The sequence below is a fragment of the Geospiza fortis genome, unplaced genomic scaffold (genome assembly GCF_000277835.1).
Source record: "Geospiza fortis unplaced genomic scaffold, GeoFor_1.0 scaffold66, whole genome shotgun sequence".
NCBI lineage: Eukaryota > Metazoa > Chordata > Aves > Passeriformes > Thraupidae > Geospiza > Geospiza fortis.
Genome location: NW_005054312.1, coordinates 751672 through 768200, shown reverse-complemented (window position 1 = coordinate 768200; position 16529 = coordinate 751672). Strand labels below are relative to the sequence as shown.

At 39.5% G+C, this 16529-nt stretch overlaps 1 protein-coding gene across 1 annotated transcript in view; it reads right to left on the bottom strand.

Annotated features, from left to right (window-relative positions):
• Nucleotides 1–16529, bottom strand: part of SPTBN5 (spectrin beta, non-erythrocytic 5) — a 90335-nt gene that overhangs the window by 27833 nt on the left and 45973 nt on the right. The window contains exons 35-42 of the mRNA XM_031055786.1: nt 11568–11672; nt 10383–10568; nt 6339–6494; nt 5512–5703; nt 4808–4903; nt 1987–2105; nt 1229–1343; nt 428–541 (exon numbers count right to left, since the gene is read on the bottom strand). Of these exons, the coding sequence (XP_030911646.1) occupies nt 428–541; nt 1229–1343; nt 1987–2105; nt 4808–4903; nt 5512–5703; nt 6339–6494; nt 10383–10568; nt 11568–11672 (1083 nt within the window). The remainder of the gene's footprint in view (nt 1–427; nt 542–1228; nt 1344–1986; nt 2106–4807; nt 4904–5511; nt 5704–6338; nt 6495–10382; nt 10569–11567; nt 11673–16529) is intronic.

The window sequence follows — 16529 nt, the reverse complement described above, 5'->3', positions numbered from 1 at the left end:
TTCTGTGCTGGATGTCTGTGTTAGGAAACTACATGCAGTATGGGGTTTGCATCTATGTTCTGAACAGAAATAGGGTTGTGATTTTAGTTCAGCTGAATTCCCCACAGGAACTGGGGGAAAGATGGAGTCCATGCTTTCCAAAATGTGTAGGACAGCCTGATCTGGCTTGTGGGTGAGGGCCAGAGACTCAGATAACATTAAAAAAGGACTTCTCCTCTTGGTTTTTGTGCATCAGGAAAAATAATGTTTGATAAGGTAAAGTAGGATTAAACAGCATGGTATTTTCATGAGAAGAAATTTATGCTGCACTTGCATTGCTGAAAATTCCTGCGAATCAATCTGAAGAGTAACAATGATTTTTGCATTATATTTTCAAGAAGAAAAAGTGAATTTTTTTCAGTATCCTTTGTACTTCCCTACTTCTTACCTCCATTTTGGACTTAATAACACTGATTTCTCTCTCCATTTCTTCATGTCTTCGAATCAGGTTTTCCACACTTTCCACATCTTTTCCATAATCCAGTGCTTGTATCAATACACTCTGGAAAGGGCAATGGGACGTGAAAATGGTGAAGATAACACCAAACAAAAGGATCTGTATCTTAATTATTTCAAAAAGCTTCCTCCTTCACCTCTTTGCATTGCCATCAAAATGTTCTTATTGTCTTTTTAAATATCAATAGAGCACATTGTCTGCTCTCTTTACAGAGATGAAACAAGAATCCGCATCTCTTTTGAACACCCATAATCCTGCTTAAGGTCCCTCTGGCCATTCACATGTAAAACAAAGACAGGTATGCATCCTTGCATTTGTCAATTGTTCTTTTCTATTTTTTGGCAATTTTTTTTCCATATATCAAACCAGAAAAACATTTCCCGATAAATTGTTGCACAGAAATTCAGGTGTGTTATGAAAATATAAAAAATAAAATTTATCCTTAGGATTCTAGGAAATTAAATCCCATAAAATGAAGAAATACATTTAAAATGTTGTTATAAAAATATCAAGCCAAAAGTCTTGTAATCTTAAGTAGTACCACTTGCCTAGTGACTTATAATTAAATAAATATAATCACTTACATTGTTGAAATAATTGGTTTTTATCTAGCCTTTTTTCTGTTAATATCAAAATTGTAATTCAGGTTCAGCATTTTTACCTCCATTTTCTGAATGAATAAGATAGATAGAACATTTTTCCACTTCACTTAATCAAAATTGGAAAACTTACCTTCTCAGTAATTCTTTCTGTGATGTCATCTATTTCTCTGATTAAGGCATGAATCTCTAGGGCTCCCTCTAACTTCTTCCTGTATGCATTCAGGTTACCATGAAAACTGTTCCACCTTTAATCGGAAATAATATTTTAGAGAAGTATTTCAGAGGTAAGGATTTCCACAGCTGAGCTTTGTGATGCTCATATTTAAAGAAAACCACAGGTTTTCCAAACTACCTCGTGTATTGATCTCCCAATTCTCCATAACAGGGGGCTTATCACAGGAATAAAGCATTAGCCTGAAAAGACTATCTGATTGTATTTATTCCATGTCTTTAGGAATGGCATGGGGGTTAAAAGCCAAAAAAGTACTGATCCAGTTTCCTTAAACTCTCAATAATCTCCCAATCAATACCTTCATGCTTTTGTTTCTTAGATAGGGGGCCGTGGAGCAGCAATAGCACAAGGCAATTCACCAGGACAACTGTGTGAATACATGGAAGTGTCTAAGCTTTATGAATCTTGTGTGCCAAGTGATGTGAAACAGAGTATTTGACTCCAAAGTTAGAAACATGACTTTGGCACTCCTGGATTAAAAATTCTTCTAAGCTACCTGCTCTGGGAGTCTGGAAAGACAACTCCAGTGTCTGATATTTGGTAGCTGTGATATTAAAGAAGAAAACAAGTTCCAGTTCCTCCATTTATCTCAGCTGAAGACACTTAACTTTCCCTTCTTTTTTTGCTTTACAAGGAACATTTGAAAGTATACTCACTTCTCATTGAGCTGCTTTCGGCGCTCATAGATTGTCTTTGTTTCTTCCTTGTTCTGTCTCTCTAGTTTCACGGCCAGGGCATTGATAGTCCTGATGTGAGCATCGTCCACTGTTGACTCCTGTAAAGTGAGAAAGGGAACAAAGGTACATGTTCAAATTGCTTGTGACTCAGTTTTCCACTGAGATGTGAAAATCAACACAAGCAGCAACAAGAAAGTGTTTTACCCCAGTAACATTTCAGACACATGGAGTTTGCTCTACTACAACTGCTGGTGTTACCATGTGCCTGATGAGAAGACAGTAAAGGCAAGAAAGAACATTAATGGCTCTAGATGCAGCAATGATCTTGGTCTAGGTGAGGGCCCTCGGGCCCTTGGACCCTCAGACCCTAATTTCTAAGGCAGTTATTCCAGCAGGGGTTCATTTGGTGAAGAAACACACCTGCAGTTGCTGGTTACAGAGGTGGCTGCTGTGGAGGACCTGATCTGTGGCAGATTGTTCCTCACACAGGTAGTGACTCATGGGCTCCTGGGCTGTTTTACCTAGGTGAGCTCCTGACCTGGAGTGCCTTCTGTACTGTAGACAACAGCCTCAAAATCCATACAGCCTCGAGAATCCCAGACAACCTATGCCACTGTGTTTTCTTCTAAGGCTAAGTCTTCTGGGAGACTTGCTTCCCATGCACATACCATAGAATAGATAATATTTGCACATTGCTCATATAATCTAGAGTACAGTGGGATAATTTTTATTTTGGAGCACTACAGATGGCCAATGCGGAACACTGCTCCAGGATTCAAAAACATTCTTTATTTTTCTGGGACAAATAAATCACAAGTTTAGCAGGGAGACAATCACTGGTGTAAAGAAGCACGGCTGCAAGATGCCAGCACACTGTTAATGTAAGTATTCACTGCAATGTGTGTTTTGTTTATGCTGCATCCATACCAACATGCATGCTTCCACATGTGCTTTCCTATTATGCACAGCCATAAAGTAAACTAGAGAAACCAGCAGTTAGATATTCCTTAGAAACCCTGCAGCCTCCTGTCCTGGGAAATAATAGCGGCACAATTAATAGAAAATTTGGCAGCCATCAATGCAGGAGGATTACTCCCTAGCCTGATCTCAGATTTTTCAAGTGGGAAAACCCACACTGGATGGATGCACACACTGTGCCAGAAGCAGCCTCCTTCTGTTTGTATCTCCCTAGGAAGCACTGCATAACTGAGCATCAGCTATCAGGGCATAACTGCATAACTAGCCCAGCTTTTTATCTGCAGGAGTCATGTTCAGAGTGTTACAGGAGCAGTGGCTACAAGCTGATACTGACTAAGGCCAAGAGTTTCAAGAGTGGCACATAGAAGATCTACCTTAGTTTATGGAAAAACATTCCTGTTCAGAGGGTTGTGCTGGCTGGAGCACTGGGTTGTTTCTGCCCTATTAATCACACTTCTTTTGGCTGGTACAAGCTGTAGAAGAGCTCTTGCTCAATCCCTTAGCTCATAGTCAGCTGGTGAGTAAAATGAATGTCTCTTCAATTTACTAATTCCCTGGTACTGAAGCCAAATAATTTGGCTCTCTATCCAAATGCAGTGTGAATGCACTGTCACGAAATTCTGCTGGGCTTTGGAATAAGGAGCTCTAGGGTTTCTCCCTGGTGTCAGGCATATCTGCACTGTTACTTTGCATAGAAGAGGATTGTCTCCTTCTGCTACTAGGCAACAAAAGTAGAAGATGGGGGCTGCCATAACAAGAATCAGCAAAAAGATAGCAGGCAAACAAAGGATAAAGAATATTAGGAGACTACATTAGAGTAAACATCACTCACAAATTCATAAAACACCTCTTTCCAGACCTTTCCCACAATTTTCAGAATAGCAAATCAGCACAGTAATCTTTCCTGAGTGACACACAGACCTCTTAGTCCTCATCTGTAGCAGTTCACACAAACAGAGAGAACAAGGGGTTGCTGCAAATGCATCCCCTCAATATGTGGCCTCACAACTCTTGTGGTGGGAGCTGAACACATGACAAGGAGGACCCTGCTCCCCAGGTTTGTGCCTAAATTGGCACATCTCACTGGGGGCAGGAGAGGCAGCTGGCATGACTCAGTACCATGAAAGAGGGACAGAGATGTCAGCATTGAAAGGCGAAGAGTGCAGCTGTCTTGTCACATGGCTGTTATCCAAAGCATAAACCATTGCTCTGAATATAAACCATTTTACTGAATATCTGGTTATTAGTGTTATGATTCATGAGTAACCACGTGTGCTGTATAAACAGAGGCCCCCAGATTTGTGTGCTTAATTTGGATGAAGGTGTATAAGAATGAGACCATTCCTCAGGAGGAGGAAAATGGAGAAATAAAGGATAGAAAAAAAGGATAGAAAACAGTATCTTTTTTTACAGGCTTGTTCATGGAAGGTCCAGATCAGTTCTCAGATTCAAACAAGCATGGCTGAAACCACTATTTTTAAACCACTTTTGGGTGGAAATCACAGTGACTTTGCAGACTGCATGAACCAAAAAAAAATCTGCTCAAAGTCAGGCTCACACGGTGAGTTTTCCAGTCATTTAATGCAGTCTGAAATGTTATGTTGTGTCATGAGTGCCTGACAGCTCTGCCTAGACATCTTCAAAGCAAAAGGCATAATAAGAGAAAATTCTGTCTTTTTAAATGACTTTTGGGGTAGTGATGCTTCCTATCACTTTGGTCTTACACCTCCTCAGAGCACTAGAACTGTACTTGCTAACTGGACTGAAAAGTTACCTGCTGCTTGCAGCCCTGCAAGACATGAGCATGGAAAACACCACTTACCCCTGATGTTGCTCCACGGAACTCATTCAGCTTTTTCTTGAGTTGCAGGCAGTGCTCATAGTCATTTCCCACATCACCCACATTAATCATGACCTCCTGGAGAAACAAGCAGCAGACAAATATGTAGGTGAAGAGTACAAGAACACAGTTACTCCCAGTGCTTAACCTGATGCAATAAGTTCAGTGATGTGTCTGTAAATCACCGACCCACAGCTTCTGAAATAGCCCCTTCTGATCTTTAGATAACTACGAGACTTGGTGCCAACTCCCTTTTCCATTTATTACTGGCTGTGGAAACAACCTCTGAATGAAAGTGATTCTTTACTCCTACAAAGAGAAACTTTCAGATTTGATAGACAATTAGAGTGAAGACCAGCTGCCAAATGCTTCAAGTCTCTTCCATTCTAATCTGCTTTCATTTCTCTGTCTCAGTAGAGGCACATGAGATGGCCCCAAATAATCACAAACTCTTCATGTGCACAGTTTACAGGAGAAGATGTGCTAATATTGTCCAATTGATTCTGGACAGACTCCATAGAATTTTTTCCATCATTCCTTTCATATTGTTTGTAGAACATGCAATGATTCTTCCAGACAAAAATCACTAGGAAAATATCCTGGAAGATGACACATTTATCAGAATGTCATTACTAAATAGCAAGACTTTAGTAAGCTGCTTGGGTCAAATACTAAAATCCACTTGCCTTCTCCCTGATCCAGGCTTCCACCTGGTCCACCTTCTGGAGAAATTCTAGGAAGTCCCGACTGTCCTCCAGCATCTTTCCACGAGCAGCAACAGCTCTCTTCAACTTCTCCCAGTGCTCCTGAAGCATGCGGACTTGGCGACGGATCTCTCCTGATTTTGGGTGGCCTTTTGATACCAGGGCTTCTCCTTTCTTCACATTCAGAAGAGGAAATTAGAAGTTAAAGTTGCCACTAATTTTTAATGGCATTACCATGTTGCATAACCTTCCTAGGAGGAGCCTTTCACCTTCCTAACCTGGATTGAACAACAGAGTACTACTGTAAATTCTTATCACCCAAATGATAAAGCCATCTGGAAAGCTCTTACCTCTGGAGGGAATCTAGAATAATTGAAAACTGGGATTTGAATATTTCCCTGCCAAGAAAGATATTCATGGAATGGGAGCACCAAGTATTACAGATGACTGTGCCCTTTAGCTATATGATTCACCAAGTTCTAACAAAAATATTCACAAATTTGGCATGAAATCCTATTTGCCTTTTGTAGGAGTAACCATGTCAGGCAAGGAAGAAGTCAGTGTATATTTTCCTATTTAGGTTATAAGGAAAGATGGAAGCTCCCTGAATGGAGCAAATAAAATATCTCCCTGATGTAAATTAACAGCATTACATTTCCATGGCAAAGCAACTGGGTTCTTGTTGATCCAGTAGGATAATTGATGCAGAAGTGATGACCAAGCCACTCATCCTTTACATTTCATCAATCAATCTGTCTTTGGATGAGCAGTAATTATCTGTAAAAACAGTAACAGAGTGAGAGGGTCACCTTATTAACAGCTGAGATTATTTCTTCATTCGCTAGAATCTCTGCCTCAAACACTTGATGTTTCTGGAGCAGCTTCATCTTGTCCTGCAGATTGCTGGGGTCTTGTATGGAGGGATCCTCCAGCTTCTGCATGCGCTCACTGATCCAATCTTCTGCCTGCAGCATTGAGAGGCACCTGAGTTAACACAGCAGCTACCTGGGATCCTGGGGCCTCCTCCCAGGATATGTCTCTATTCTGTCCAAGTGTCTGTACCTGGGCTGGACAGAATGAGTGTGAGCTGACAGCTGAGGTGGATCTCCAGTTTCTGAACTCATTCTACTTTGTTAAAAGCAGGTAGGAATGAAACTAATTTTTATCTGACCACAGAAGTAATGAAAAATTCCTTGAATACCTCAGATTTTATAACAAGGCATTAACAGATTACACAGTCTTCTAGATTATGTAGAGAGAATCTTTGAGCCTTAGCATGGTATATATTTAAAATGAGATTATGACAACTGATTCTGGGGGTTTAGGGCTCTGAGTTTCATCTGGTATCTCTGTGCTGACCTACCTGCAGACTGGGTAAAGATTCTTTAGAATTCAGTGCCTCACCTATAAAACAGCACTAACATTTCCTCATCTCAGTGGTGGTGTGAGACCTAAATGAAAAATGCAATGCAAATAAAGATTTGCAGACAGGGCCCACACACTAGTCATATTATTTGAAAGGAAATACAACTGTATTTGCTTTTATACTTCATAAAATTCAAAATGGTCTGGTCAGGAATATCAGATTCAGAAAAGCAGGTGATTTATGAGAGCTAACAAAAGTTACGTGCTTCTCTTAGGAAATTATTTTTTAAGGGGATTTTAAAATATGCAGAATAAAATGAAGAATAGGATAACAAGTATTCCACAATTTTCTTGAAGTTCTGCTGAACTTTTGCCCTTAGCATTGAAGGAAATATTTTCTATCCATCAAAACACTGGGAATTGAACACTTGACATAATGTTGTAACTGATCCTGTTGTCCTCAGAGCACTGAAGTAATGTAATGTTTTGACAACACAAGAACTGCAAATTGAAGGGCAGCTTTATTAGTTTCAAAATATCTTGGCTGTCCTTGTGGAACTGTGCACTATGTGCACACAAGGCTTGTCAGCTGGAGGATTTTCCCTGTTAATTAATGATTTGAAATGTTGTTTCAGCTGCTGAGATTCCATAAATAACAGAAATAGCTCTCACTCCCAGTTAGAGACTGAAACAGGCCATGTCAAACTTGCCCAGGGCTGTACATTGCCCTGTGCTTTTTGCATTTCCAACACCCTCCTTGATGGCCTTCTCCCATTCCCAGCCACACACTCGTGCTTCAGTGTCACTTCAGTGACTCTTCATTTGAATGGAGGCTCATCCACACAGTTGGAATGAGAACCAAACCAATCCCCAGGATAAAACAACTTTAAGGTTGGTTTCTCTCCTACTTTTTAATTAGAAGCAGTGGCGTTAATGACAGACTGAACATCTGCACTCTTAGTGCCTTGGTTTATTTAGAGCTTGTTTAAGATGGCTCTAGAGAGTGAGGGATCCTGCTCCTGGCCTCATGCCCACATTCAGACGTGAAGCAAAGCTGATCTGTTTTTCCAAGATCTTTCTATGGAAAGATTTGTCTGGATGGCCATTTTCACTTCATTGAAGGCAACAGAAAAACTAGTGTTATGCTCAGTATAGGCACAAGACCAGACTTATTTCTATGTGAGTCATAAAAAATGTGGGCACTACCAGTTTAGAATCTTACTCTTTCAAAATATCAGTTACTGTAACCTCACTAGTACAAACTAGTACAAAAAATTACACTAATTTTTTAATGACAGAAGTATGCAAAGCATATAATGTGCCTGCTCCAGGCATCTAGAGATAACAACTAATCGTCTCTCTTGATCCCCTGAGTTAAAGATGTGAATGGGTTTTTTTATTCTTATGTACAGGGTGAAAGGGAAAGGAAGTACTACTAATATCATGAGCAAGTTTCAAAGTCAACATTAAAACCCAGAGCCAGCTTTAGAATCAAAACTTTTAACTTTATAATATTCCCTCTGCAATAACTTAAATACGCATATTTCTAAGTAGCAACTTGCTCATTTGCCTTCCAGATTAGCACCGAGCTACAGACTTTTTGGCAATAGGGTGTAGTCTGTAAGTCCATCTCATTTCTTTTGAGTGAGACAAAAGCATCAATTTCAACAGTAGAAGGGTGAGTTTTATTTTGTAAACTGCATGTGATCTCTTGAGTTAATGATTGTGGTTCATTGTATTAATGTGTGTAGTTCTCTATGTCATTGCTTCTAGAGAGTAACTAGAAGAATTTTAATGATGACAGTGATCACTAATTTCTGCTCACATAACAAATTCTGTTTGATCAATAGAAATTACTTAACATGTTTGCAGGACAGAGAGTTTTCAGGGGAGTGGGACCTGAGCTATGGGTGTTGTTCTCTTAATAAGTAAGAATAAGCAATGGCCTCATTGATTTCACAGCCAAACTCAAAACTCATCTCCAAATTTAACATTCCTGTGGGGACCATTCTCATGTATGGGCTTGTACACACCCAGAATATAATTAAAATTAAATTAAACATTCCATTCTATCCCACAAAGAGAAAGAAAGATATTACTGATGAGTAAGATTTTTTAAGATTTTTGTTTTGTAATTCCTTGGTGACATTCACATTCTCCAACGGTAGGCAATGATTCTAGGTTGGTGAGATAAACGAGCACATAACCTGAGAACAAAAGCTCCCCAAAGAACTCCTGAATTTATGTGGAGAAAGTGGATGAGAATAGGGAAATGTTCTTCTATTCAGGGCCAAATTTTGTGCTCTAAGTGTGTGATTCAAGAATGAAAAGGGACCCCAGCCCAAGCACTGATTTGACAATTACAGAGAGATGGAAAGAAATGCATAAGTATTCCTATCTAATGGGTTGATCATATGTCTAGAAGGGCATTGACAATTTCTCTACCAAGAGGATTTTGGGAAATTGTTCCTTTGAAATTATAACCCCTGTGCAATGCACCATCCAGTCCCCTCTGCTAGTCCAAAAGGTGGACAAGCCATTACTGATGGATTTTCATTATTTTCCTATCATGGGATAGTAAAAACAAATAATACACGTTAATATTTGGGTGTATAAATAATTTCTGGTAAATTTTATTAAAAGGAAAAGGAAAAGAAAAAAAAGAAAAATAAGCAAATGGAAAAGAAAAAAGAAAAAGGAAGAGGGAAAAAAAAGAAAAAAAGAAAAAGAAAAAGAGAAAGAAAAAGAAAAAGAGAAAGAAAAAGAAAAAGAGGAAAAGGAAAAGGAAAAAGAGTATAGCTCTGGTTTTGTAAATCACTGAGGATATTTCAGGGGACACAGCAGAAGAAGGGGTGGATACCAGACCAGCAAGAGCGTTGAAAATGTGCCCCTGGGTCTGTGTGCTCTTGTTTATGCCAGCACAGTTCTCAGTCACACATGCTGTGCTGCCCTTTGAAAGGCTGACCTGGTTTGTCTTTCCAACAGTAGTGACAGAGCAGAGCTACTCAGTTACAGGGCTAAGGCCAGAACAGGAGACAGAGAGCAGCATGTTCTGCAGAGCCAGTCTACAGTGGCTCAAGAGCTATGCTGAGCCACAGCAGTGCTTTGAAGGCCTTCAATGAACACCCACTAATAAAGCTTGGTGCCCAGGCCACAAGGCTTTCCACTTTGTGTTCATCCTGATTTGAAATACATTTTCTTTCCCACTAAAGGAAAAATGTGTATTAGCTTGCAGTTTTCTTTTCAACTGTTTTATTTTAGCAGAGCTTTTGATGACTGAAGTTGCTGAAATGCGCACAATGCCGCAACAATAGTACAACAACAGGAATGGCATTGGAGCATCCTTTTGCATAAATGTGGCAGGAGTTGCCACACCAGAGTAGATCATCCATCCACCCAATAATGTCTGGCAAGAGTGAGCACTTCATCCAATAGAGGTAGGTGGTTCCTCTCCTTTACATCCCCATCCCAGTCTAAAATCCTCTTACCTCTTCCAAGTTTTGGTAGAAAAGTGCCAGAAGAAGGGCAGTCTGCAGCTTCTCTCGCCTGCTCTGGGATAGATCCTTAATCTGACGCTTCCTTTCATGAATGACATCCAGTTTGTGCTGAATCTTTTGCCCCTCTAGCCCATCAGCCTTTTCCAACCTGCTTGCCTGCTCTTGAAGGGACATCATCTGAGGAGGCAACAGATCTGAAATTACTTTTATGCTTCCAACTGGTGTGAAAGAAACAAAATCAAGCTCCTTTCAAAATTAAAATACTCTTTTTCTGTAATGAACCAAGAAGAGCAGGGACAAGTTAACCAGCATTCCCCCTTACCCTGTACTATGCTACATCTATGACATTACTGTCATTGGACTCTATGGTGCACCCTGGCTATATAAATTAATTAAAGTTGTAGCTTCAGGGGTCCCTATGCCACTGATTATCCAGTGCAAGGAGTCATGGAGCAAGCATGACATCCAGGAGTGCTCAGATTTTATTGCTTTCTGGAAACCAGGTGTTGTAATGTAGCTCTCAAAATGAGCAATCAGCCTGGCAGGGAGCTGGCAAGAGTCCTGGGAGTTCATTCTGAGGAACCCAGGCACAGCTGCAGGTTTAATCTGAGCCCTAGCCTGGGTGAGTTACTGCAGTGGCCACCAGCCAGGCAGATTCCTTTACACACAGGTGAGCAATTCAGGAGCTATCGCAAAGGTGCAGAGAGGCTGCTCATTTGGTGCAGCCATTGTATACCAAATGGATATTTAAGTAATTTGACAACTTCTTTTAATGTTAAAATGCCTACTGCATTTTGTAAAATACCTACTCCATTTTACTTGCTTAAAAAGTCACTATTTTTTAAATAAGAAGAGCAGAAACTTCTGATACCCATAATACAATATGGCCTGCTTTAAATATTTCCTCTTGTAAGTCCCCCTATTCTGCTTACGAATTGGTTTTCCTATCTGTTGCAAGGACTTGGGCATGGAGTGTTTTGACAGTTGTTCTCCAATGCTCTGCCTCTTATTTCCCCAAGCTTCTCAATTTTATCTTTTGTTCAAGCATATCAGGCCTATCAGGCATTTCATACCTGTCACCAATTCAAAGTGTCACCATAACAAGAAAAAAAGAGTATATGTAATTTTAGCTCATAGAATTCTAGCTGGTAGAATATTTGTTGTTTATTTTTTTACCTTCTCATCCTGTGATGCCAGAAGCTTCTCAAAAGCCTCATGTTTCCTTATCAGTTGCTCTACTTCACCTACAGACCTTCCGAGGTCACTGCTTTTCAAATAAACCTATAAAAAAAGTTTATTATTTTTCTCAGTGAATTAATTATCACATAATCTTGATTCATAAATGGGAGAAGAGGTATTAACTCTGCTGCTGAGAGTATTTTTGAGAGGGAAAAAAGGAACAGGAGGCAACAGAAGCTAGAAATTAATTGTTAGAAGTCCGTGGTCTTGAGCAAGAAAGAGAAGTATTAACAGGTCTAGCTAAGGAAAGTGACCTGTCAGTCCTTATTAATCACTAGGTCACAAGGCAGTGAATTCCAGAAGTCTAAGCCATCCTTGTAATCCCATGCAAGATCACTGTCATGTCTGACAGATGTCCAAATGACTCCTTCTTAGAAGAGTTCCCAAAACAGAGACTTTGCAGCCTGTTACCAGTGCTTTATTACCTCAGCCATCACCAGGATTTTCCAAACATCTAGCCTGAAAATGCATGGTTATTGCTACACCTTGTTACATACTGCCCTCTTGACCACATTCAGGAGATCATTCCTTTTATGTTTGCTTCAGCCTAGAGCATGTTTATAGACCTTTTACATGCTGGGGTTTCTGTCTTCTCAAGGTTAAACCACAGTGATCTGACTGATCATTCCACAACAGCTGTGTCCGTTTGATTCTGATTATTCTTATTGCTCTCCTCTGGGTTTTCTCCACTTCCACTTATTTTGAGACTTGATGTAACAAGTGGCAACAAGCAATAAAGCTGCCAGAGTGAAGGTTGGGAAGACAACAGAGTGACTTTTGAGCTGCAATCTTCAGCATGTGCCTGTATATAGTGCTTGTCTTTTATACAACACCATGAACTCAAGTTCACCTTGCAATCTACTATGAGCTTCCAGAAACTTTTCAGAAGTGCTGTCAGACCAACTTGTCCCAATCCTGTATTTATGCAGCTGATCGTTCCTGAAAAAATGTCATAGCTTGCACCTGTACCAAGTGCATTACATCTGTCTTTTTTTTGCAGGCCATCATTCCAGCCTATCTGCATTAATTTTTTTTTACTGTCTGTTCTGCCAATCTGATGCAGAAACACTGCATCCAAAATAACAAATAACAAATGTGGTTTTAAAGAATCTGACCTCTACACTTTTTAACACTGTGCAAGTGTGCACCTTTTCCAATTAATTCACACATGTTTTAAAGGCATTGCAGTGCTCCCTTACTCTGTTCTGGTGTTAAGAAAAATGAATGCCCAATTACTTGTCCCATACATTCTATTACACTCAGTTTTGCCAAATGCAAAAGAATAAATATAGTTATCAATTATCAATAAAAAATGATGCTTTTCTGCAGATTGACAGGAATTCTTTTTCATTGGATGTAATTGCCCGCAGGCGTTTTTCTTCAGTGATCAGACAGCAGGAAAAAATCCCCAATTACAGGCTCTGATGGGACATGAGCAAAGACTACTCACAGATAAAGTTCACACTGAAGTGTCTGTGGCTGGACAGACTTTGGGAAATCAGCATGCTGTGAGTGATGGCATTTATCACCAGTGTGTAATGTGTGATCCATTTTGTGAGCTCATGGAATCAGAAGTATTTGGACGAGGATGAGAAATTCCAATCAATAACTTTGCCTGGGTAAAGTGCAATTAACAGAGATGGAAGAAGAATTTGAGATCAGTGATACAGTGTGAAAGAATAAAGAGGCAGGAAAGAAACAGAATCAGTGAAACAATACAAATGCTAAATGTTTTGGAAAATGGCTAGTAAAGGACATGGGTAAATCTGTGCCTTTAAGCCACAGATGTGCACAGGAACAAAAACCATTTAGAGAGCTCACTCTTGCTTTGCAAAGCATCACAATCCTGTAGCAGTCTAACAGGGTGGATCTTTATAAGAGGGAAAAGATGTTCTTTGAAAGCTACTTTAGAAAACCAGCCATGATATTAATTCTCTGGACAACTGCTTAACCCCACAGAACATCTGCAGAAGAGGCTTCCCAAGTTTGAACACGTGTGCAGAGTAATCCACACCTACTTGCCAGGGTCTGACTGCAGTACAAGGCCCTGGATGGACCCCTGCTACCATCTGGGAACCTCTCTGAGGCTTAGCCCTGAACATCATGTATTTTGGTGTTTTAAACCTTGCTTTAAAAATACTGTAGCTTCTTGATACATTTTGTGGCTTATCTACCATTTCTGGTCAAAAAAGATTTATCTCCAGGACTTTTATTTTGTAGCTGTTAGCAGTGAAACTGATACCTGAAGAAAAGGTCAGCTATTTGTTTTCCTGCTTGTATACCTCTGATGGAAGAAAAAGGCAAGGGACAGCTACTGGTAAAGATGGCTATTTTCCTTAGAGAGAGAGAACAGAGACATCTGAGAGCAGGGGTGTGGGGTGGTGACTCATAAGCAGCTGCCACCAGAGAGCTCAGTGCCTTGCTCCCACTGAAATCCACTTAGCACAAATGACACTGGGCATTCAGAGCTCAATTCCTTTGGATGTTACAGCACTGGGAAAAAGTCCTCCTGACTACTGAAAGCTTTGGACTAAGCCCCCCAAGCAGAAGTCTGTGCAAATGCTCTTGGCAACCAAGGTTTTGACACTGAGTAGGAACACTGGTGCTCAGAAAGAAAATTGCTGCAAAAGGGAAGTAGCTGCATACATTGCAAGGGAGGCAATGGCAATGTGCTCAGAGGAGAGCAGCCCCTGTAGCACCAACAGTGCTGCTGCCTGGAGAGCTGCTGAGGCAAAAAATTTCCATTTGCATTTTACACAGAAATCTTACAACAGCCATTGCTATAATGAGAACCACAACGTTTTAAGCAATTGTTATACCAGTCTGAAAGCAGAATAAAAATTGGCTCCCATGCCACAGTGCTGGCCTGTCACCCATAACATCACATTTTGGCACACTTTTAGACAGATCTCCTAACTCCTGCTCTGAATGAGACACTTTGATTTCAAATACAAAACACTGCATAGCTCTCCTCAGGTACCCTACTGGGGTCTCCCACAGATTACAGCAGGTATCAACTTTCTTTCAAGTTTGTTTCTGTTAGGAATCGTGGCCCATCATTGGGAATTTAATATTCAGCCACAAAAAGCATGTAAGACTCAGCCACTCACTATAAAACAGATTTGTTTTTAAGTGAAGACTTCCAAAGATGCTTAAAACCACAAAATGGTTTTTGAAATTTCTGAGATTCTCTGGAATAAATTTTCAACTTACTAACATTGTAAAGCATGGAGCTTTCCTTGTTTCTGGAGTTTTTCCTTATTTCTGAGTTCATTGCATAGCTGCTGCATTTTTTGTACTAGTTATGCAGAATTAAAAGCAAAGTCCAATTAAGAAAAAAATAATTTAAAATAAACCAATACTATTTACATAGTTATGTGACAGCATCTGACAGCTCTAGCTTTTGTAGAAATACTGAATGAAACATTTTAGTCATTAACTATGTTCCAACCTGAAATTGGATGCCACAACTTCACATTTATATGCACTGGAAAATGACACAGCCCCAAAAGAAATTTGTATTCCAAGAAGAGCAGTTTTTATTTCTCTAGAATAAAATATATTTTAGGTATTTGTGCAAATCCACTTCCTTCTTCTGCTTTTTCTCTTCCAAATATAACAAGCTCCACAGATTTTGCCCCTCACTGCCTGTCATGGGCTTGCTGCTGAGATTGCTGGAAAACCACAGAAAATCTTTATGTTCTAACCATGTACTAAAACTCTAAATTATTATCAGTTTTAAAAACCTTCACTTAGAGCATGTAAGCAAATCCAAACTATCTGCCGAGACAGAGAAGAATAAGGTGTGGTTTGACTGAATTCTGATAAAAGTAAATACTAAAAATAATAATGAAAATAATCTGAAATTTGCTTTAGCAAAGTAAATAAATGTTCTTGATACCATGACTATATAAGGCTCACAAAAATCTTTTACTACACTTCATTTCAGTAAAAGTTGTAAGAAGATATCATACTATTACCACAAGAGGAATAAAAGACACTAAAGTTGCTTATAAAAAGTAAACATACATTTTTTCTACCATGGTGACATCATTGGCATCTGTCCTCACCATCTATATGCAAAATTCTAATGTTGAATTTATTTAACACTTTTTTCTCTCCCCCCACTTCTTGCTATCTCCTGGGTATAAGAATATAGTTATCTGCTATTGGAAATATATATGGGAAAAACACAGAGATAAAACTGCTGCTTTTATGATATTTGCTACAGTTGCTTTCTCACACCTGTTTCCTCCTTCTTCAAAATTTGCAGTATTGTTCCCTACCCCGTAAGTATTAGGTGTTAGACCAGAATCTTGCACCCAAACAACATCATCATTTAAATATTTACTTATGAAACATTTGTCTGAAAGCAGACTAAATTCCTCTGAAACCCCATAGTTTCACTGTTAGAAACTTTGCTGGGATATCCAAATTTGACATGCTGTGGACACTAAATTCCCTTTGTTTCTTTTCCCTCAGGAAAGGGTGGTACCTCTCCTTTTCTAATAAGGGAAAAAAGTGATTTCTTCCTACACACTTAAATACTTGAGCTTTTGAAAAACAAGCCTTACTTCTAAAGTTACAAATCCAGGAATTAACCATTTCGAAATATAGTATAAGTAAAGAAATGAAAACCGTGAAACAGAAAAGAACTAAGAAAAACTACACTGAGGATTTTTTCCCAGGTCCCAGACTGACTACAGAATAACAGAATTGACTAGGTTGGAAAAGACCTTTGAGATCATCAAGTCCAACATAGCAGAGAATAAAACCAGCTCTTGGCTCTAAAGTCTTGAGTCTTCAAAGTGCTGAGCACTGTGGCCTAGTCATGCAAAGTCTGTAAGCAGTTGCATGCTGTTTTAACAACAGCACTCAAATGGTTAAAATGAAACTTGT